Below are 25,039 nucleotides of genomic sequence, written 5' to 3' on the forward strand. Positions count from 1 at the left end.
AGAAATCATGCTAATAAATGAAGTACAAAGAACTGAATTCGCCAATTTACTGGAGACCAGAGCTATTTAATTTGATAAGTATAACCTTGTTTAGTAACATTTCAATTAATTGAGAGCAGTCCTGAAGAACTGCCTGTAATCCCAATCATAAAATGGGTTTGGAGGAAGAACATAGATTGTAATCTGGATATACATGAGTTAGGCTTTATAACTACTATTGGTTGTATTGGTGGTAGTAATAGCAATGTGACTACTACTAGTAGCAGTGGTAGTACTCACTACTGCTGCTGATAATGGCACTGCTACTACAACTTGTAATACTATTACAAATGCTGATACTACTTTTACGACTCTAACAGCTGTTTATACTACTACTGCTGCTTGTACTTTTAGTATTACTACTACTGCTTGTACAACTATACTACAGCCACTATTAATCGTCTGGTATTTGCTTGTCAAGCTGCTAGCTCGCCTTAGCGTTTTGCTAGTGGCTAACTAGTTAGCTCTCATAGCCTGGAAGCTCTCAACAAGATTTAATAATGAAAAAAGAGCCCAAAACTATTCTTACCTATGAAAAGTCATTCCAAGTTTCCTTGTCTCAATCGTACGACGTAGTGTGTAATTGTATGCAGCACAGTGAGCTGGCATACTTGTTTCCGTTTTCACGCCGTCTACATCAACGGAATGCACTGAAACTTTGCCCCCACTAGCTGAGCCTCGCTGTAGCACGCAGCTCAAAGGGGCGTGTCCTATCTACTCATTCATATCTATGAGAACAACGATGGCTACACATAAGGACGCCTGACGTAGATTAGCTGCGTAAATACCATTATATACAGTCTATGGTAAATACGTATGTGAATCGCATCATTGGCTGCAGCAGCCAGTCACCGGTCACTCACTAACTCACACTGAAAAATAGCACAGAATGAATTGTTGCGTTTTTTTTAATTTACAATTTAGGTTGGATTATTTTTTTTTTGTGCGCAGCGCAGATTTTCTGTGCGCGGAGACCGTGTCAGCAATGCGCAATTGCGTGTCTTTGACAGGCCAACTCAGACCAGAGTTGAAAAATGCAACTTCCACTTAATCCTGCTGCTTGCCGTGAGGTATGACTCATTGTACATAGAGAATATAAGGACCCCATATAATGTTTAATACAGGGAGAAAAAAATGGCATTTTTTGTAAATTAATTGTTGAAAAGTAGCAGAGAAAAGTGTTCAGTGACGACTATTTAAAGAGGAATGTTGACAGTTAACCCTCGTGTCGTCCTGCGGGTCAAATTAACCCATTTTAAAGTCTGAAAATGTGGAAAAATATATATTTTCACAGTGAAACCTCTGATGTCCACATTTTCAGCATTTTTGGGAAATTTTTTTGGTGGAACAAAAGAAATGTTTAAAAAAAAATGTTTAAGAACATTCACCAAAAAAATCGACCAAAATCCAGTGAATTTCGCTGGATTTTGGTAGATTTTTTGGTGAATGTTCTTAAAGAAAATATTAGAAGTTTTACTGATATATATGTAATCACTTTAGATATTTTTAGGATTTTATTGGAGGATTTTTACTCATTTTTTGAAAATGTTTACAAGAAATTTCTTGTCAAATTTGGGGGATTTTTCTTTTAAAATAAAACCGAAGGGAAATTTTTAAGGTATTACTGGAATTTTCTTCCTGAAGGTTTTGCAAATTTTCTGAAATTTGGGTATTTTTTTTGCTGAATTTTTGAGATTTTTTCAGACAAGGAAACAACATTTTTTGGTGCCTGTAAATGAGGACAACAGGAGGGTTAAAGCATATTATTTGCCCTGGCCAGTAATACGAACCAGTTCTGTAGAATAACATTGATAGCCTCTGTGCAGTGATAAATAGTCCAGTTCAGTCATAGACATCGGGGTCAAGACACTGACCATTTATAGTGAATGGTTTTACTGTATGCGCTCATTGACGGACTTAATAACATGAGAAACATAAAATATTCTGCAGTGGCAGGTGATTCATTCACATTTTATTTTCAATTTTCAAAAAGTTATCTCATAGCATTTCAAATATTAAGGTGAAGAACTTAATTTTAAACAGAGAATCCTACAAACTCAGAATTCCCTTTGGATTCCCTTTGAGTTAACACTTGGTGACAGTAGGGAGGGAAAAAAAACTCCCCTTTACCAGAAAGGACAATAAAGATAGATTTAACAAAAAACTCAGAGTGATGCAAACATTATATCTTAGCACAGGGAGGAAAGTCCTTGCAAGGATGCAGCTACTGTAAATGTTATAAATTATACAACAACACAAGTATACCACTGTGCAATATAACTTAATTTTCAAGTAATTAATAGAAATTGGATCACCTTAAAGTAATCGTCCCCTTCTAATTTGAAAAGCACAATATTGGTTGTTATGTAAAACTAAAAAACTAACACCTAGATCTGTTATATTAAAAGTGCAGGCACGTGTGTAGAAACTTGATGCAAAAAAATGTCAGTGCACCTTTCAATACTAAGGTTTAAATCTTTTATTTTTTTAATACGTTGTTTGTCCATCTTTATTTTTAATTAATTTTTGAAATTATTTTAGCTGCTGTTTGCTGGAGGGATTGCTATTCCCATAACCCAAAGGTATTCTGTTGATTTAAAGTCAGCCGACATACTTGGACAGGTCATAGTTTTTCTTCTTCAGAAACACTTGTGTGATTTTGGGTGTGTGTTTTGGATCATTATCATACTGGAATATTCCACTTCTGCCGACCTCTGGAGACTGTCAGTATTTTGGTACAATCGCAGTTATTTATTTTGTCATCTGTAAATGTCATCATCTGAACGAGTTTTGCACTAATGCAGCTCCCTATCATCACATTTCCACCTCTGTGCTTCACTCTTGGGTCTATGCAGTCACTGTCGTAGTCCTGGCTAATATCACACCAAACATGCTAGACCCCTTCTGAGCCTGACAAAAGTGTCTTGGTCACATGTAACTAAAGAATGTGCTTCCAATGTTCTTAATGCTTGTTCAGTAAAATTTAATCTTGTAATATAGAAATGGAGTCAGAGTAGGAAGGCTTGTTCAAACTTTGGTCCAGATTAGCCAGTGGGTCAATCTATAATTGAGGGACTTCGTGGGATATATCTTGCATTTTTAGAAAATTAGTCCAGAATGACATGAAATTTGTCCTAAATGACTCGAAAGTTATCCCAAAGACATAAATATGATCCAAAATGAAGAGAAAAGATCCAAGCTGACATAAAACTTGTTGAAAATGACAAGAAAATTTTCCAAAATGACTCAAAACTTGTCCTGGTCAATCTATAACTGAGGGACTTATGAAGTCCATGGGATATAGCTTGCATTTTTTTAAATTAAAAGTAAAAGAACTAATGTTTTTATATTCATTATGATCATGTCTTCGCAAATTCCATAATTATTTATTATGGAAACAATCACTTAATAATAAAAAATGACTGGATATCACCACTCACCCTGGCCAGCAGCTGTTCAACCTGCTGCCATCAGGGAAGAGACTCAGCTCCTTAAAATGCAGGAAAACAGGCTGAGAAACAGTTTTTACCCATGGTCGATCAGACTTCTAAACTCAGTACACTGTACTGTATATATCTTGCCTCTTTTGCATATGTTGGAATTCTGAATATAGTTTTGTTTTATATGTACATTTGATTTTCTTATTTATTGTTGTTAATTTAGCTTGTTTTAATGCACCGTCCAGTGGCAGCTACTTATATTTTCGTCATGCCCCCATGTATGATGACAATAAAGCTATTCTATTCTGTTCTATTCTATTCTATTCTATTCTATTCTATTCTATTCTATTCTATTCTATTCTATTCTATTCTATTCTATTCTATTCTATTCTATTCTATTCTATTCTAAAATGTCAACTAAATAACCTTCAAACAAGCAAACAAACAAGCAAAAACGTCAACTATGGTAGTTGTCAACTATGTTACAAAAAGTCCCGCAATTATACACTGACCCTGGTAGTGAACTCAGGTATTAAATCGCAATTTTAAAACTTACATATGTATTTTTAAATTTTCTATAGAGTTGTTTGAAATGATAGCACTTAGTAATAATCAGACATGTGAATCATCATTCTTGCATAAATATTTCAAGCACACTTGATCAGCCATTGTTGTGTATAGTTGTTACACACAGGCCTTTTGACTCATAGTAGGAAAAACACAAGTGTGACTAATAACAACATTGCTCCATTGCATTCATATGTTCCAGTAAACCCTATCAGTGTGACAATGACCAGGACCCTGAACCCAGAGCATCTCAAAGGGATTCAGCCTTTGTTAATTTCATTATTCACATCTGTACTTTTCCCTCTTGTCACATCAAAACATCCTTCAAGAATAATGGATGGATATTAACTGTGCATCGCATTTATCATTAACAACATCCAAAGAAAAGCTAGAAAGAAAAGTGTCGAAACATAGAACGATCATCTGGAAAAGAAAGGGGAAATAGAGAAACTAAAATTTAGAAAAACAGTCTGCTTCTAATTACATCTCAAACTGGTGACTTAACTTTTGGTTTTTGGCAGGTTTCCCCATTCCAGCTCCTGGCCAGGACTGTGTCTGAGAGTCAGGACTAATCAAAGGCACTTGTATGGAGAGGACTGTTGGCCTCTGAAGGGATCGAGCCAGTTCAGGCCAGCCTGCTGCTCTTTCTCTCCTTCTCTCCTTTTCTTTCTCCCTCTCACTCTCTCTTCCTGTCCTGTCTGTTTAAGGAGAGCAAGATTTTGGGGAAATTCCTTCAAGCTACTTTACTTCAGGTTTCTGTGGGATTTAAACATGCACACTGAGACTTTGGTACAGTCCATGTTAGTGCCGTTGTTTCTGATCCTGCTCTCTGCCGTTGAGGACACTTTGTTACAGTCGGTGAGGTGAGTTTCCACACAGCTTTGTTTTTTCTTGTTTATTTTGTGGTAGTCTGGAGAGCAAGAAGGAAGAGGGAGGCGCAGAGTTTTGCTGACAGACAACATTTGAAGGGCACGACGTGGGAAAGTTTAGGAAAGCCTATGCATTTAGTTTGCACTTATAGTTTCCTGTGCTTTTTTCTTATGCTGCTTTACTTGCAAACTGTCAGAATGCTGCAGGAGGAACCACAGAGGAAACGTCGACTTCTTTGGTTTTATTATTTAACATTGCATTGAAACTTTTTCTTTGCTTTTTCTTCTCATCTGAGCTGACATGTAGCACCGCAACAATGTTATGACAGCTTTCGTGGTCATAAGTTTAGTGCAAAAACAAGCTTTAGTGACATCTTGATTAGAGCAAGGGTTATGTATTTCATAAGATCTTATAATGTGCAGCTGCAGAGAAGGTTCAAATAAGCAGGAAATCCAAAATAAGTTTACACAAACAGTCTTACTGCAGTTATTAATCTTTTGTACTGCATAATACTTGTTTTTTCCCCTTTTTATTATGAAATCAGGAATATTAACCTAAAGCCACCTTTATTTCTTTTAAAAATTTTATGCTTATTTGGAATCAGGTATAAAAACTGAATGAACTTCATGAATGCAGTCATTGAATTTGGCTTTTTTTTATACCATGCCCCTTTTACAGTTAGCAGAACTGTAAATTTTGCCGTATGATTTAAAGTTAACTCAGCTGCAGTGGGAGTATTTACTCCAAGCAGGTGCACCGTGCCCGTGTAGTGATTATGCTGCATATGTCTTACTGTACCGGGCATACTGTATTTATTGAACAGCGGAGACAAACCCACACATGCTTTGCAGCAAGCAACAGCTCGTGGAAATCCTGAAGATAATAGTTTACTGTGTTTTTCTTACACATATCCAAATAATCCCTACCTTGTTTGTTTGCCAGTTGTGTCTTCATAATGACCTAGCGGTGTGAAAAATTGAAGGTGTGAAACACGGAGTAATGAAGGTATGCTATGTAACCTTAGCTCTGTGAGTATGAATAAGGAGGGCTGTGAAATATCCATGTAGTGTTTGGCTCGCACAAACTAAGGCAACAATACATTAGCTTTACTCTTTTTAACCCACGTTTTCTCCTAAATGAGCTTTATATTCAGGCCTGCCTAGCATAGAGCCAGATCACACACAGGGCAGGCACAAACTAGAATTTTTTTGTTCTTTTCCAACTGATTAACAGAAAAAATACTGTGTTGCGCTGTCCTGGAAGTAAAGGAATGTCTGTTGTTTGTATGTATTGATTGAGCTCTGTATGTTACTGTTTTTATCCCCTATATGTGGAGTAAGTAGACATCTCAGTTTGACCAATAGGGAGGACAAACTGCTAATTTACATTACCAGCACCACGGACAAAGATGTCTTAATGGACAACAGTTTAATGGTGCCTTTGACAGAGCTCTGGGACCCTCACTTATGTACTGACGGGTGGATTATGTTGCTGACCTTCAGCAAATAGCATCTTGAGACTAGATATTCAAGTGCTGAAACGTAATCGGCAGGTAAATAAACAAAAAGCAAATCAAGATCTGGTTCAGTCTCATCTTCCCTTTACTCTAACTGGCCAATTAGTTAGAAATGTGAGGATAAAAGTGATCCAATCCAATGTCTTTCTTCAGTCATGCATGGGGAACATAGCCATTTACATTTAGCTGAAACTGGGGGCAAAAAATTTGTTTTCTGCCTTGGAATTTCATCAGCTTCTAGCAGTTGGCATAAGGCAGCAGCTGTTAAACAAAACCCAAGTGACAAAGCCACAGGAGATTCCAGGTTTCTAATGGAGAATAATAGACTGCCACGCTCTCTGCATCTCCCCACTGTTGTCTTATTTGCCATCTTCTGGATTGCATTACCCATCATGCCAAATTTCCATGTTGCTGACACTGAATCAAAGGAGTTATTCCAAACACCAAAGAACACTGACCGCAGGAATCCTGCAAAGCAGATGTAACAACGCTGATGAAGATCAGCTGAGACCAAAGCAGAGTAAAATAGCCTAAGGTCAAACTTGACCACAGGAAGTCATCTGAATGTCATGCTCTCATGGAAAAAGACTTGGGCTCATCCTGATTATAGGATACATTTCAAATGTCCTGCTTGGCAGAGGAGTTTGGTCGGGCTTAAAAAGGCCACTGCTGCTCGAAGCCTGTGTGAAATGGAGCTTGTATAACCTCCTCGTGACACATGGAACACACACATTCTGTATTTAATTTTAATAGGAGTGTCAGGAACATTTCAGCTGTTGATTGTTTGAAAAGCGTCTACTTTTCCCAAACTGGACAGCTGGCCAATATCAAGACAGAGGGCAGGAATAGAAAAAGAATGTCAGACAGCATCCAAATGAAACAAGCCTCACTGAGAGAGAGACCCTATGGCGTAAAAACGAAACACTGCGACAGCTGCAAGGGTGCACTCCATGAAAGGTGAATTTGTTTCTGTGCGATTTGATTAGTTAGAACTTTTTAGGAGTGTTAGTGTGTGTGTTTCCAGTGCTTCTTGTTGTTTTTGTTACTCTGAGGGGTAACATTCTTTCCACTATTCTTTAGCTATGACTTTATTTCTTCAACGATATTGCAGTGGAATTCCCTCAACTTGAAAGGAAGCTGAAATTCAACTATATATTGTCATCAGATTTGTATGTGAACAGGTGACAGAAAATTAAAAAAAAAAAAAAAAGCAATGAAACTAGCTTCACCTTTCAGCTAAAAACTATAAATGTTCACAGGGGGAGAAAAATAATTGGGTTTGTTGAATGTGTTTATTCCTGCTATAACACCAAACACACACACACACACACACACACACACACAGCTCTGACTACCAACAGCTTGAATGAGTCGTTTTGGATGCTTGAAGGCGGACGTTGCTTTCATATCTGAGCACTGGTATTTTCACTCAGATGTGGTATTTTGTATTTCAAACAGACACAGGTGGCAGTGCACTTAATCTTTGACCCCAGAAGTTTCCAGAGCTGCAGAACAACTGACCTTCTGTCTTCTTCCCAGCCGGGTGGGTGGTGTGTGCAAGCTGTCCACGGAGTCGTCCCTGCGTCGCTGCCGGACGCCGGATGGCAAGATCTGCAGTGGGAGGGGCAAATGCGACTGTGGCATCTGCATCTGCGAGGCCACGGAACCCGGGAAGTTCTACGGGCCACGCTGCGAGTGCCACGACTGGGTCTGTGGAACATATAATGGAAAAACTTGCAACGGTACGCACAGTGATATATGCACTGAATCTAACACAGCCATTCGGTTTGGCATTACAGTTAAGAGAACATCATGTTGTATCGCTCCTCTATAATTTCACTGATGTTTCATGTGAATCTGAACTTGTGTACAGTCACATGCCTCCACATATTTTACTGCTTGGATATGGTTGTTAGCGACGGGCCAGTAAGTGATGCAGCAGATCTCTTCACTGCAGGCTTACATCAGAGGAGTTTGGCAAATGGACTCTCCAGCTGATGTTTTGTGTCTGTTCCAGCCAGGTGCTGGAAGAAAGGGAAGCCTAATTATGTCATCCAAAAGCCTACTAGATCTTAGTTTAGGCCCCAGTGTCCAATTCATTTGATATGATTTCAAATCAAGAAAGATGTATTTCACACTTGGAGTGGCTTTAGGGTATTTTGGCTTCACCTGTATTTCTTTCAGAGTCAGATGGGTGCAGTATTGTGTCTTTGAAAGCTCACACAGCCGTGGCAGAACTTCAAAGTGCTTCATTAGTAATAGGCAGCTGGTTGGTTCACAAACCTCACCAAGGCATTAGCTTTTGCTGGGAGGCTTTTAACTTACCCTGTTGCCTGCAATTTGATAAATTCTCACTTCGGAGTGCATTCTTGGTTGGTCGGTCACAAATTTTACTGTACTTTACACAGTCTACTGAGCAGGTTTAACATCGCCATCATATAAATTAATGTATGACCTAATATAATAGTGATATTTATTTTACAGTCAGTTGCCAATTTATTTGCCAGACATAGCTAAAACTAATGCAGTCTAATAAAACAACCAATCCATTTTCATAAAGGTTGTGTTCAGTTTTTTTTTTTATTGAATCCAGGTTGACATAATATGATAGATAAAAGAACCAGTTTATGGTGCTCTTTCATTAAAGCTGTAACTAGCAATATTTACCAACCATGGAAGGTTTCCCCTTTAATTAATTTCCCACACTGAATCATAATCAGTATAATTTGACATTATTTTACAAGAATTTACAAAAAAGACTCTTTGCTGTCAAAGTGAAAACAGATGTCTACAAAGGAATATCAGTTGATTAAAAATCTAAGTGTAAAATTAGTGATTGCTAAAGTATTCACCCCTTCAATTCTGTATTTAGTAGATACACCTTTGGCTGGAATTACAGCGTAGGTTTCAGTCAGCTTTGTACATTTGGACAGTGCAATTTTACCCCATTCTTCTTTACAAAACTGCTCAAGCTCCACCAGGTTGCAAGAGAGTTGTGAATGAACGAGCCTTTTCAAATCCAGCCACAAATTTTAAATTGGACTGAGGCCATGGCTCTGACTCATCCACTCCAGAACATTCGTCCCGGTGTCTGTGTGCTTCGGGTCAATGTCTTGCTGGGAAACAAATCTTCTTCCAGTTCACAGTTCTTTTGCAGATTATAACAGGTTGTCCTCCACAATTCCCCAGTACTTGGCTGCATTTATTTTACCCTCTACCTTTACAAGCCTTCCAGGGTCTGCTGTCGAGAAGCTTTCCCACATCATGATGCTGCCACCACCGTGCTTCACAGTGAGGATGGTGTGCTTGTGAAGATGTGCAGTGTTTGATGGCCACCAGACATCGCTTCTATTCTAATGGCCAAAAAGCTCAATTCTGGTCTCATCAGACCAAAGAATCTTCTTCCATTTGATGTCTCCCACATACCTTCTCCCGAATTTACCTTCAGGTTTTCAATTTTTTTTTTTTAAACAGTGGCTTTCTCTTTGCTACTCCCCCATAAAACACCAGGCAGCAAGGGTCTTGGTGGCCTCCCTCACTATTCTCTGTCTTGCATAGTCACTTCAATTTTTTAGGACAGCCTGCTCTAAGCAGATTTACACATGTGCTATATTCCTTCCAGTTCCTAATGATGGATTTAACTGTACTCTAAGGGATATTCAGTGACTTGGAAACTTTCTTGTATCCATCCCGTGACTTATGCTTTTCAATAACCTTTTCACAGAGTTGCTTGGAGTGTCGTATTGTCATCGTAGTGCAGATAAAGTCAGGAGTACTCATTCACCTTTGACCTTTAACTGGACCTTACTGATACAGTCGTCTTTATATTGCAATCACTTGAGACCTGAGACTTCAGACCCAATGTTGAAAAGCAATTAAAAGGGAGAACTTCCAAAGGAGGTGAATACTTTTTATCGGCACTGTATGTGTATTGTGACTGCTTTTATTGATTGCTTTGGAGCATCTTTCAACTCATTTTGCTTTGTTTTGTTTGTTTGTGTATTTATGACCCCAAAATAGCCCTCTTTGGTTCATTCTCACAATCACTTTTTTGTTGTTTCAAAATGCAAGCAGCTGTGTTCAACAAAACAAGCTTTAAAAACCAGTGGTACGCTGCAGAACCGTAGCCACTACCATGCTGCACGCAGACAAAGTTGGCAACAAGCTAATGAACACAGTGAAGCATTTAGAGGCAGATATTTCCATCAGGAGTTGATGGAGAGCAAAACAGATCTAAAAGAACAGTTAGTACTGGACATGTGCATGTAAAGAAACCAATCTGATCTACGTGTAAAAATGCCACTAAGACCTTCACCACACATATGAACTTATTGCATCAATGATGTGTTATCTGTTTTTTCTTTTCCACAAAGTGTCCAAAAATGTATTACCTTGTATTCACAAGACTAGTTATTAACACAAATGCAGGATTCATTGCAGGTTTATTGTATTTTTTAACTCAATATACTTAATAAACTGGCAAATGAGGCAGAGCATAAACGTACATAACAAAGGACTGATAGCAACCTGTTACCAAGCCTGGCTGTACATTTATCAGATGTGATATCTTAGAAACTGTGAGCGAGGCTGGATTCTATATCTTGGAGCAGGGAAGAAAGAATTCTAATCGTTTTTGTTCAGTGTCCTCTGTAGTCACTGGGCTATGAGTGTCAAGGTTTAATGGAGATATGTGTGCATCCAGAGCAGGTCTAATGGAGATATGTGTGCATATATAGGTTTGTGTGTGTGCGTGTGTGTGTGTGTGTGTGTGTGTGTGTGTGTGTGTGTGTGTGTGTGTGTGAGGGGTAGAGTGATTTATTTGGGTAGACAAGTTGGCTGCTGTGAGGAGCTCATTATGGTTCAGCAGTCTGGAGCGAGGCCCTGCTTCAGCCTGATAATGGGGTTTCACTCACTGGTACACAGACTGCCAATGGAACCTAGATGCATCAGAAGAGGGATGAGTTTTCACACTCAGACACACACACACACACACACAGGCGCACAAATACAGGGTCAGGCTCATTCTCGCAGTGTAGCAATACTCATCCACACATACAAATATGGACAAGTAGCCACATGTCCACACAATCATATGCCCATGTGGCTATAGAAGCCCAGATATTACAATCAAAGCATATTGAGAAGAAGACCCTCCCCCTGCCCCATCAGTGGCCCGTGCAGCATGCATGGTCTGCTGTCAGAGATCAGCAGCCAATTTCTCTCCCTGCAGCTTCCTTATCTCTGCCTCTCACAACTGCCCACTGATAAGATCCCATAGATTTTTTTTCTCCTTGGGGATTAAGTGTGTGTTTTTCTTTTCCAAAAGCATTAGTTTTCCTGGCACTGAGATGTGGTTTTACCTCGGATCTCATCTGACATATGTTAATTTGGATCCTCTCATTTAGAGCAACAAGTCGAGCTGGATGAAGAAGCTGAGGATGTTTTCAGTTTCTAGATCTGTAGATTCAAATTCTGTGGAAGAAGTTGAAATATGTTGTGGTTCTATTTTAGCTTAGGACTATGTAGGAAGTAGTACTTTCACAACAAAGGTTTAAAATGAGATGAACTTTCTTTGAACAAAGTCATGCAAGTCAACTAAGCACAAAAATCTACATTTTCATGCTATGAGTTTGCCTATTGTGGACTGTCCAACAGTGTTCTTGCCTATGCATGCTGGGATAGAAGCATTATGGAAGTATACGAGAGTGGTTTATATACTAAATTGTTCTCTTTAGGCATAAGTAGAGGAAAATGAATGGGCCTCCTTGTTATTTCATTGTCAGTAAAAGAGTGAATTATGGTCTTATTATGTTTTCCATGTTTCTCCTTCGACAAGTAGCAAGAGCCATGCTCCTCAGTTCAAGATTTTTTCTTTGTATTTGTGATTCTGTGCAAATACAGTATCTAGGTTTTTAATAATACCAGTGTCCCTGAATGTAAACCTTTAGTAGCACATATTCAAAGTGCTCCAGTGTTTCTGTGCGAAGAGAATCAAGAATAACAAGCCTTTAAATGCGAATATGGAAACAGCTTCTCACATATTTTACACTTTGGCCAATTTGATGAAAGTAACTAATTATCATTGTATGTCCATAGATAAATCTATAGATCTATCACAATATAGCAGAACTTGTTTTTAACAGACCTAAAAAATCAAACAAGTGACACCGCAGCTTCAGCTGAGTAAGAGTTGATTTTGTAGAATTCACATAAAAGGCTGCTGATGCTGTCATATGTTTTTCCTCCCCACACTCATGCCTTCCAGTTTTATAGCAGAGCAACCAGATGATGACCTGGACAAACATCTGTTCGCCAACTGTGCAAAAATGTCCTGTCATTTCACTCCACAGTATTTTTTCTCTTTTGTTTTTTGACTGTGCTTAAATCTTCCCCTTCTGTTTCCCTGTCCTTTGAAAAATTAATCCAGGGTACATGAGAAACATAACCTTTGATTGTTCCAACAGATGTGTTTTGTTTATTAAAATCAGGCTTTTGTGGTCGTTTTGCATTTATGTAATATCCATGAGCTCTGCGATCTGAGATGAGGGTCAACGTGGCAAACTTTCCGTACTTTGTTTTCACACGTGTCTCTGTCTTTTCCCCTCATCGATGTGCCATGTGAAAAAAATAACTCTCTATGCCCAGCTTTCTCTGTCTTTCTCTCTGTTCAACTGAGCAGTGTATTCCTCTGGATTTGATTTGAACATGAAGTTTTTTCAACTGTCTTAGCTACTACTAGCTAGATAAAACCTAAAATATCTAAACCGGTGTAATGTATAACACTGTGCAAACAAGAGCAATCAAAATATGACGTACATTTTTTAGTAGAATCAGCACAACTTCCAAAAATAACAGCTTTAGAAATGCAAATTGATACATCTTGTGCAAATGTATAACTTTAGAAACATGCTTGATTGACTGTACATCTGCACACATGAGGAGAAGTGTGTGCTTCAGAATTAACTTTATTGGTGCTACACATTTTAATCGAGTGATACACAAAACTCAACTTACTTTACTTACTTTGAAACTATGACAACAGACTGTGTGCTGATGTCCAGCTGGTGCTCCTCGTGTGTGTTTCAGGGGGCTTTTCTGTGATTTATGCTTATTTTTCTCTCCATTGACAGAAACACAGAGGGTGGCTCAAGGTGCTGCAGGCTATTACCATCCCAGGAAAAAAACACCCTTGTTAGTTCTTGTTACAAGATCTAATAGCATTACATCAAGACTGAACCCCTTAGTGAACAATCATATTGCATCTTAATGAAACACAATGACTCGTTTATTTGAATTTGTCTTCATCAAAGAGTCTAAATACAACAACTGTAACAGCTCACAAAGTGTCGGATCAAACAGGGGTCAGCAGTTCTCTCCACATCTCTGGAAACAACTACTGCCATCCCCACAGCCGCTAATGTGGATCGAGGCAGAAAGCCAAGAGTATCTGCAATCCAGAACAATGTGTAACTTTGTGGTTCCGGCACACTTCATCATGTCCTTCTCACTGTATCTCAGAGGAGCAGTTGAAACTGAGAGGTGCAAGCATAAGAGCGAAAACCAGTTCTCCCCCGATGGATGGGCTGTTTCTGAGTTCTGTCAGAGCACATTTTAGCCTCTCTACCGCTTCTTTCTCCCCTCCTCCTTCCTCTCTAACAGGCTTTCAGAGCCCCTGTTATTGCTCCGGCTTTGCCCCGAGCATCTGTGCCCCCTGTCAGAGGAGAGAAGATCCCACCCAAGGGGCTTTTATGTCAGCAGGCACATATGAAGTCAGTTTGACCAATACTGCTCCAAATCAAACTCCTCCAGATGCATTTTCAGCCGGCATTACATAAGGTTTGGACGCCGTTCCAATATGGACACATTATAGACGGATGGTATAAACTAATCATGGGTGAAAAACTCACTGCTGGTAGCCAGTCCAAAGCCACTAATAGCTTTGATACATAATTTCTGTTGAGGGGGAAAAAAACAAAACAGCGAATCGGGTGTCACAGTGGAATGCAGTCCTTGAGCTATTACAGCCCATTAAATTCTTCATCCCTGTATTTTTTCCCCCTAGTACATATTTTGATGTGCTCTTACTTAGATATTCTGAGCTTTGCTGGGCAGTGTGCCTGTGCGGTGACTCACCTAATGATTCCAGCGTGGGTGGCAAGGAGAAAAAGCCACTCAAGTCTGTCCAAGTGTACTAGTAAAAGGGAGGTTTGATCGGGACCCATTACAGCTTCCGAGACTTCCTGCTGTAGGAACAAGTGTTTTTGCATTCATGGCTTTAAAAAAAATCTTTAGAGATGTTGCAAAGGTGTTATAAAGTTGACAACGAATGCCTCGATGTATTGTTATAAAAAGTGGAAGGATGAAAGCGGAGGTTCCTTGTTCTGAGGACAGCACACACAGAGAATGAGTTATTACCTGAGACAGGTGTCTCCTAGACGTTTCCTACAGAACACAAACTGACGTGCTGTCGTTTCATGCTCCACAAGCCACAGCGAGAGGGGAAGCAAGGAGGAATAATTACTGACTGAAATGAGTATCGTGTTACGAAGAACACAACCTAAACAAAAGAAGTGGGGAGATGTCATTTATAGAGGAAACATCAATTGAAATAAATACAAAGAAACCATCTCAGGGAGTTTTTGGATTTACTTTGTGTAATGTATACCTTACATTACAGCTGTGCTTGTAATTAAAACTGCTCTGAAACCTCCAAAGATTTTCTCAAATGTAAGTGATTTTAGTGTTTTCTATTCATGAGGAGTGAAATGCTTTTGATACATACATTAAACAATTTGCAGCAATTATGATTTCTACAAACAGCTCCTTTTGTTTATCTCCTTTTATATATATCATTAAGTGTGAACAAGTGAAATTCTAAACCTGAAATTAGCTTTCTGCAGGAGTCACCTCCCTCCCCTCATCAGCAGTTAATCATGGTGATGCTACATCACCTGTTATTACTGCCATTGATGCTGGCACAGATGCAGTCCTCTCTCTCCATTGGATGTATCGGGGCGCCGGTCGGGACCTGATTGGCTGGAGACATGTGTCCACAGCGTAGGAAGGACCCTTACACCCTCACAAGACAGAGAATTACTGCTCAGGAAGCACCAGAAAAGATAAACCGTCGACAGACAGGCACCTTCCCACCCACATAAATTTTGGCCCTAGCAGACAAAGAGGGCCGTTTTATGTCACAGTGATTGTCAAGTGGAGATTAACGGGGGCTAGTGGGTGGCAGTGACTTTGTAATATTCTGCAGAATTAAGTTGGAGGCTGTTTAATCTAATTCTGCCTTACAACTATTATGTGCTTGTTTTCATGTGCAAAACTTAGATGACAAATCCAAAAAGACATGACAATTATAATCTTCTTTAGATTACAGCCCTCATTCTGTTGCTGGTAATATCGTGAGAGATCAAATATTAATCTCAAAGCATTGAAAGAACAACAAACATACAGTATTTGTCATCTACAGTGGATTTCCTTTAAAGCAACAGTGATTTAGGAATCTAATCACTGCACTGTGAAGTCAGACAGTCTCAGGGTGGCACAGTAAGCTTGGATGAAATATCTTACACAGATCACAAATAAGAGAATAGAATCTACCGCTTGTGTTGTTTGTCTATTGTTGTTGCAATTTTGTGTCTCGCTTTTGTCATTTTTTGCCTTGTTCGTGTCATTTGTGTAATTTTTTGCCTAATTTTTGTCCTTTGTGTATTTTTTTGTCGTTTTGTAACTTTTTTGTCTAATTTTTTGTCTCTGTTTTGTTTTGTTCTGTGTCATTTGTCTAATTTTTTATTATTTTTTTCTCGCTTTTGCAGTTTTGTGTCGTTTTTGTTATTTTGTGTCTCATTTTTGTCATTTTGTGTCTCATTCTTGTAATATTTTGTCTTGTTTTTGTCGTTTTGAAGTAGTAAAAAGTAAAAAAACTATATCGTTCAGTTCCAGATACCTGTGACTAAATGTTAGATGTGATGTGTAAACAATAAACTGAGGCATAACGTTGTTGAAATTGAATTTATTCAATTTCAAGTTGTTCATAATGTTTTGTAGAAGAATAATTCCTTAAATGTGAACATTTTAAGAACATACTTATTTGTACTAGAACAAAGGGAAAACATTTGGAGTTGTGGTTATTTATAGGTTATTATGCTGTGATTTTACTGCTCTGGTCCACTTCAGATCAAATTGGGTTGAATGTGGAACCTGAACTAAAGTGAGTGACACCTCTGGTCTAGACCAACAGAAAAGTGTCCTCTTAGTTTTTACAGTTCAAATTACAACAGACATATAAAAGTTAGACTTTTCCCTCAAAATTGCGTGGTCTCCGTGGTGCTTTCTCTTTGAAATGCGCTTTCCATATTCTTCTTTTCCTTGAAGCTGACGGGAAGTGCCCCCTGAGATGTATCGATAATGAGCAGAGACAGGAGACCCGCATGTTGTTAATGACTGATGGATAGCCCTTGAAAAGGACACCACATTTACATGACGAACGAGTCAGGAGAATGATTGAGTGTGACATACAAGGCCCCCGCGCTGCTTAACGCAATGAGAGCAACATTTATAATAACTTGTCAACAGCTTTCATCTGCATCATATGGTTCCTCCTGTTTTTCATAGAGCTCACTATGGCCGTCAGACTGACAAGGAATAGTGACGGCAAACTGAGTGTAGGTCCTCTGAACGCTGAACAAGGTGATGTTCTGACTGAGTTATTGATGCTACTGTATCATGCAGAATTTTTTAATGAAAGGTTTGTATTGCAAACAAGACAGAAATATAGTAGAAACACACTACTGCCTGCCTGCTTGCTAACTACACGTACAGCAGATAGATTACTATAGTTTCATAGTGCTACATCGGGTTTGTCACAATTAACCCTCTTGTTGTCTTCAAAAATATTGTTTCCTTGTCTGGAAAAAATTAAAAAATTCTGCAAAAAAAAATCCCCAAATTTCTGAAAATTTGCAAAACCTTCAGGAAGAAAATTCCAATAATTCCTTCAAAGTTTCCCTTAAAAGTTTTATTTAAAAACAAAAAAGCCCCCCAAATTTGGCAAGAAAATTCTTGTAAACATTTTCAAAAAAATGAGAAAAAGTCTTCCAAAGAAATTCTAAAAATATCTAAAGTGATTACATATATATCAACAAAACTTCTAATGTTTTCTTTAAGAACATTCAGAAAAAATAATAGATTTTTTTGTGAATGTTCTTAAAGAAAACATTTTTTTTAACATTTCTTTTTTTTCCACCAAAAAATGTTCAAAAATTTTCCCAAAATGTTGAAAATGTGGAAATTTTCACTGTGAATTTTTTTTTCCCCCACATTTTCAAACTTTATAACGGGTCAATTTGATCCACAGGACGACACGAGGGTTAAAATATCTATTTTTTGTGCTCTCCTGGTAGTAAAATGTCATTAAACCTGTTTAAAATAACACTTACGTGGTGTGTCCTTGTGTTTATAGAGTGATGGGAAGCATTGGCATTGGACAGGCTTTTTTATCACCGATAAACAGCATGCGGTGTGTTGTGTTTGCCTTCAGACCGAGGCTACTGTGACTGTGGGATGTGTGAGTGTGACGAAGGCTGGTTCGGAGACGCCTGCCAGTTCCAGGAGGAGTGTAACCTACCCAACAAGAAGAGCAAAGAGCTCTGCAAGAACCAACAGGGGGTGGTCTGCTCCAGCAGAGGTACAGCGAACACAAACGCACACAGACACACACACATATAGTACACAGAGATTATAATAACAAAAAGAAAATACAGTCAGACATTAGCAAATACCCATATTCAACAAAGAAACATCTTTCATATTTACATATTACTATTGTAAATATGTGCAATATGAACATTGTCAGTATGTGCAATATTTCATTTTCATTTCATTTATCAGGTGCAAAACAGTACTTCAGTAATGTTTTTCATTATCATGTGTGATAGTAGTTATTACCTCCATAAAAACTGACAGCAATTACTTTTTAGTTTTCTATTCTAGCCTGTTTTTAGCTTACTTATTTGATTTCAGTGATGTTTCATGCGTATATACAGAAGTATACACACAGATCTATATATACATATATTATTATTTTTTACTTTTAGCCACTGCATTTCTTATGTTTTGTCATTTACTTCTTTTTTTTCAAGCAATATCTGGTACACAAATTTCCCTCTGGACTAATGAAGCCTTATCTTAGCTTAGCTTATGTTAGCTTATCTTATCTTACATACATATGCACAAAATATACATACAACAATTACATGAAATTGCATTTTTAATAGTGTTTGGCTTTTCTCTGTAAGTAACTAACACTTTAAACTAATAGTTATTAGACTAATAGTAAACTTCTCTTATTATTCGTACACATGATTTTTTAGGTTCGCAGGTTTTTTGATGCCGTCTTTGTTTTCCAATAAGCTTTCAAGTCTGCGGTTAATAAGTGTGTATGTCTTTGGTAAAAGTTTATGACTGACCAAAGTGTAAAATTAAAATGAATATTAGCCGTAATATAACCATTAGTTACAGATTAGACACCACTTCAAACTTTCTTCTCACATATATCTATTAGTACAAACCATCTCTTTTTCACTAACACAGGTACATTAACAAATTCGTGCACTGATTAGCATCATTGGAAAGACTGACATCTTGAGTTAAGAGTACTGTAAGTATTTTTATTCAGCTGGGACTTAAATCTCACATACAGCCATTTGGTTCATTCCGTTTGTGTATCTGGTCTCTGTGGAAACACGATTAAGCTTCGGCACACTGGAAATGCACCCTGTGAGGTGATGTCAGGGCTAAGGTTGTTTTCCACACACTGGGTTTAACCTCACCACTGGCCTGCCATGCCTCCAGCTAAATGAAGGGTAAACGTGCATTTATCTGTCTGTGGATGTGACCATGTGTGTGTGAAAGCTTGAGCAGTACAGTGTGGGGCCTGTTTGAATGTGTAGAAATGCAAATTTATTCATGGCATGTGTCAGTGTCAGCATCTATAGTGCATAATTCAAAAAGACACACAAACACACCACTACGTTTACCAGTCAGACACTAGTCTAGACTTGTTGGCACTTGATGCACAGACAGTTTGTCCAATGCACAGCTGCAAACCAGCTGTAGTCCTGGTGTTACGGTGCACTCCATCACATCATCACATCTACAACCAGCCACTTACTGTAAATGCAAACACACACCCAGAAACTTGACCTTTTCCAACAAATAAGCCCCAGCTGGTATTTTTTCATAGGAACCTGCCACTGTGGTAGCTGCATGTGTGAGAATAGTGACGGTAGAGGCTTGGTGACGGGACGTTTCTGTGAGTGCGACGACAGCGAGTGTCTGGACGAGGACACCGGAGAGGTCTGTGGAGGTAAGCCCTGCAGCTGACCTCGTTCTCTCCCGAAAACACAACATTAGGGTTCATGTCAGGACAGCACAGCCTTATCACTGCATACTGCATATACAACATATTGCTTCATGTGTTAGCAGCTGTCATACCAACTGGAGTGGTTCTATGTCTGAATGAGCAAATTAACATCATGTTGCCACAATTTATTAATTTACTGTCTACAAGCGTCATAGAACATCCATCTTGATTGAGTGCATTAATGCAGGGACACGCATGATGACTGCTGGACCAATTAGGAATATGATTTCCAATCTATTTAGTTCAGAAGAATAGAATAGAATAGAATAGAATAGAATAGAATAGAATAGAATAGAATAGAATAGAATAGAATAGAATAGAATAGAATAGAATAGAATAGAATAGAATAGAATAGAATAGAATAGAATAGAATCAGAGGTACAGTATCATTCAAAAGTTTGGGGTCACTTAGAAATTTCCTTATTTTTAAAAGAAAAGAATTTTTTAAAAAGGAAGATAACATTACATAACAGCTTATGGAGTTTGTCTACTGGGCCTAGAAAATGTGTTGCATGGAATTTTTAATAAATGAAATATTTTTGGGGGGAAAATAACATTTGTGTTGAGAAAAATATAACATTATTACCATTTGTACAAACTTTAAATATTAAAACGTGGACATAAAAATGGCTAAGAATTGCTGAAATTAGTATAAATGAATGTCAACCTCTCACACTGTCAGAGGAGAATTCATTGGTTGTTGTATTCTGATCTGCTTCCAGGCCATGGCCAGTGTTACTGTGGAAACTGTTACTGTGCTGCTGGTTGGCATGGAGACAAATGTGAGTTCCAGTGTGACATCAGCCCATGGGAAAGCAAGCGGAGATGCACATCTCCAGATGGCAAAATCTGCAGCAACAGAGGTCTGTTTACCATCTTCAGAGTCAGCATACAGTAGCAAGCAGTCTGGGTTTACACTTTCAAATTCTTGTTTATTTATTTTTATTACAGTAAATTTTATTATCATTATGTACCCCGGCACACACACAGTTACACAATGCATGCAAAATTTAACTGTTATATATATTTTTCTCAAGAGCCATTATGTGAATATTTATTATCAGTGGTTTAAAGCCATAAAGTACTGGAATGATGAGCATTGCCAGGAAGGAAATTTTCCTGTTTTTCGCCACAGCTTCAGACCCATTACAATCCACAGCAGCATAATAACAGTACAATTGTGTTGCTAGGAAACAGGACACAAACAGTCTAAATGGGGTCAAGTTCATTTCCTGTCTGTTTGCTAGAATTATTAGGAGGAGAGACACTGTCCTGCAAGTAATGACACAGTATTTTAGGATGTCTCTTTGTTTTGGTTGCTTTTCCTGAAGACATAATCGACAATGAAGATCTGTTATCTTGTCTTCTGTTGTGCCCAGGCTTGCATTTTGGTAAATGGTTGCATGACAAAACCTATTTATAATGCCACTCCTGTGAGTAATTACAGTAACAGTGAATATACTTGAAGAAAGAATAGTCTGTTTACAATGCATACAAAAGGGTCCATTATCATAGTCAAATTCTACCTTTGTTTCAATTTAAGACTAAAAAAAAGTTGAGAATGAAGAAAAACACAGACAAAGAAAAGAACACCAGGAGACACATGAAAAGAGAACACAGAGGAAAGGTTATTATAAAAAAAAAAAAAAAATCATGTAAATTCTACTGAAAGTCATCAGAGCAGCTCGAACAGGCAGTCAGAGATTTAGTTACACTATCCAAGCTCAAGTGATCCTTCGGGATTTCCGTAAATCTCTCTAAAATTAATTACAGTGGACCGGCTGAGGGCTGACTAAGTGGTAGAGTGCAGCGGTAGCCTACATGGATGGAGCTCCGTCCCACAGCTGCGATTTATGGTTAAGTGCACAACTGACACAGCATGAACAACCTCAGCATTAACAACTGTGTTTGTGGTGTAGTAGCCCATAGTACCAGAGAGAGAGAGATGAAAAAACGAAGGAAATAAAACTGCAAATTAAAAAGGAGTTTATCAGTTTGTAGAAATTTATTTACGTATTTTATTTATAAATTCATCAAAACACATTTTTTCAGCGTGCACTATTAGCAAGACCATATTTTCAGATCAAAAGTGACTACTGTCAACCTGATACTTGACTTATTCCATTTTTTGTACATATTGTTGGACGCTGGGAATAAAGTCACACACAGGTTTCATAGTTTTAATTTAACTTTGGCTTAAACTAAACTGCAAAAAGAACAACTGGGATCTGAAATCTTACTGTACATTAATAACAAATTTGCCATATTTGTGTGTAAATAACCAAATGTCTAGCAAGTTTCCTGCAGGGATTGTTCTGATAAATACTAGTATTTTTACCCAATGCTTGCCGTTTGATAAAAACCACCAACATATTCCAGCATCTTTTTCAGTCTGCTCCATTCATTTGTTAAACAATTGCCAGAAGTCAGACAATTCTGTGCTGATTATAATGGGAACAATTCTAAATTCCTGTCCCTGTGTGACTTGCAACCATTTCACTCGGAATTAATCCTGCTTTAAAACACTGCGAAGATAATTCCTGGTGATTATAGGCGATGGATGAAGGAGGAGGATTGCATAATAGAGGCTTGATTTGATTTCTTCATCCTGTATAGGATGTGGAGAAGTGAAGTGTTTTTCTATGAGATTGTAAAATGTCTTCACTCCCTTTTACTTTACCCAACAGTCACATTCATCTCCTGCTCACATTTCGATGTGAATGAGTGAATGATTTGACTGACGGTGCCCAATAGATAATTCTGTTTCATTCCAGCAACGTGTCAACCTCTTCAGCTCACCTAGTCTCCTCAATGGAGATGATAATACACCGACTGGCATGCTCTCAAAATTCTATCAGCCACACTGTGCCAGAGGCTGAATACGTGCGTCTATATATAATTTCTTGATCAAAACAATTCTCCTCTGAGATAACACGAGGCTTGTTGCATAGAGATGGAGGTTGCTTATCGCTGAAAAACAGCAACATGGTCAAAAACTACGTCTGAATGTGGAAGGCGTTCCCCAGTGGCCGCATGCTTTTTGAGTGAACATTCGTGAACAGCAACTGGTACAGGTGTTGTTATCCAATCCGGCGGAGCTCGGCTGTGGCATCTGTGGCAGATATAAAAGTGCACGGGTCTATTAATCCAGGACTCCACGGTTATGAGTCAGTGAGGGAGAGCGAACCGAGGGCCAGGGGCCAGACACATGCCAGCTCAGCCCACAGGCTTGCCAGCTGGCCCGGCTCCCCTGGGGTTCCCCACTGCTCTGTCACTGCTGATAAGGGGAAATGGGATTTCCACTGGCTGCTGCTCAGCTGATGGCCTGGCTAAGATGTAAAACAAATGAGAAAGTGACAGAGAGACTCACAGACAGACACAGATACACAGATAAAGGAAGTAAAATTGAGACAGAAGAAGAGAAAATGTTTATCATGTCGGCTGCAGCCTCAAGTAGAAAAAAAAACACCCTCCCACATTCACCCACATCCATGACAGATGTCAAAGATTTGGATTTTGCTTTGTGCTGATGGTTGTTTTCTCACTTAAAATCACATTGTTGGTTTATTTTTGGACTGTGCTGCTTCACACACAAAAAAAGAGCAGTAATTAATACAGTGTGAGTTTACAGTATGTGTGTTTGCTGTGGCTGTCAGGGACCTGTGTGTGTGGGGAGTGTAACTGCTATGATGTGGATCCCTCTGGAGACTGGGGAGATATTCATGGAGACACCTGCGAGTGCGACGAGAGGAACTGTCACGCAACATACGACCGATACACAGATGACTTCTGCTCAGGTTGGCGATCTCTTTTTGAATTAAAATTCACATTTTTCGACAGAACATTGCTTCCTTGAGACAGATATAGAGTCGGTGTTTTCCCCCTGTTTCCGAGTGTGTGCACTGAGCTGAACTAAACTGGGCTGCTGGTGCTTTCTACATGTTTAGTGCAGACATCGGAGCAGTATTGATCTTCTCATCTAACTCTGGCAAAAAATTGAATTAAGCCCCCACCCCCCACCCCCAAATCTTGAAGTACTGGCTAAATAATGATTTATGATTTGCCTCTACTGGGGCAAATAATGTATATTGAGCTTCACCTTTCAGTAGCTGCAGCTTCTTTCACTTTGCAAACAGCACCTTGCCAGTCACTGCTAATACTTTGGTGCAACTTCAAAGCTGTAAAAGTGAACTTTCCACACAACTTAGGGTGGAGTGAGAATGACCTTTTCCTGTTTCTCCAGAGAATTAACGAACAACGTATAATATATGCGACCACTGTGCTCAGCATTCATTAAACTAATCATTTCTGTGCCACAAATTTGCTCCCCTGTTCCTGTTTCACACCAGCTCTCCTTTGGCTTCCTTTTAGCTCCATAACCTATCCAGTTCTCCACCCTGCTTGGTGTTCTCACTTCACTTAATGCTGTGTTTTTCCCCCATCCTGTCAGTCCTTTTATATGAATTTTGCCTAGACAAACACCACCACTTTGCTTCACTCCTCTGCTCCTTGGCAGGTCATGGCCAGTGTAACTGTGGCCGCTGCGATTGCAAGGAAGGATGGGCAGGGAAGAAGTGTGAGCATCCGCTGTCCTGCTCCTTGTCTTTGGACAGCAGCCTGAAGAAGTGCAGAGGAACATCCAATTTGCCCTGCTTCGGACGAGGTACCTGGTCTCCCAGTTGCCATGGTTACTGTAGCAAGGCCTATCCTCTGCTCTCACCTCTTGGTGTAAAATAGACCAGTTTCCAGTCTATATTCATTCTCAAGAGGGCTTTCAAGATGTTAGCGTGCCAAGAAATCTAATTCAACAGCGTCTTTAGTTGAGGCATTAGCTTAACAGCGTGTGCTATTATTATCACGTACACATGTGTGTTTTTGCACTGTAGGGATTTGATGGGTATTTGTATTTCTGTATGGTTTGTGCAAAGCAATGCACACTCATATATATGCATATGTGTGCAGGTTTATGTGGATGCATGAGACTGGTTAAGGTGCACCTTTTTTTGCCAGCAACAATGTAAACCACGGCTGGAACAACTCTCTCAGTACGACAGGCTGCGGGTCGATGTGTTTAGATTTACTACAGTGCAGTCTATGCTTCATTAGTGGTCCTTCTGGACAGAGGAAGCTTGTTTTCTTGGAGTCTCCAAATGTTAGGCTTAATACTAATATTAG

The 25,039-nt window shown here is 38.9% G+C and overlaps 1 protein-coding gene across 1 annotated transcript in view; it reads left to right on the forward strand.

The window, feature by feature from the left end:
• The first annotated feature begins 4,642 nt into the window (after positions 1 to 4,642).
• itgbl1 (integrin, beta-like 1) overlaps positions 4,643 to 25,039 on the forward strand; it is a 43,740-nt gene continuing 23,343 nt past the window's right edge. Inside the window, exons 1-7 of the mRNA XM_023293305.3 lie at positions 4,643 to 4,909; positions 7,972 to 8,174; positions 17,981 to 18,127; positions 19,685 to 19,807; positions 20,587 to 20,727; positions 23,521 to 23,661; positions 24,381 to 24,527. Coding sequence (XP_023149073.2) covers positions 4,818 to 4,909; positions 7,972 to 8,174; positions 17,981 to 18,127; positions 19,685 to 19,807; positions 20,587 to 20,727; positions 23,521 to 23,661; positions 24,381 to 24,527 — 994 coding nt within the window. The 5' untranslated portion in view covers positions 4,643 to 4,817. The remainder of the gene's footprint in view (positions 4,910 to 7,971; positions 8,175 to 17,980; positions 18,128 to 19,684; positions 19,808 to 20,586; positions 20,728 to 23,520; positions 23,662 to 24,380; positions 24,528 to 25,039) is intronic.

The sequence above is a fragment of the Amphiprion ocellaris genome, chromosome 11 (genome assembly GCF_022539595.1).
Source record: "Amphiprion ocellaris isolate individual 3 ecotype Okinawa chromosome 11, ASM2253959v1, whole genome shotgun sequence".
NCBI classification, from domain to species: domain Eukaryota; kingdom Metazoa; phylum Chordata; class Actinopteri; family Pomacentridae; genus Amphiprion; species Amphiprion ocellaris.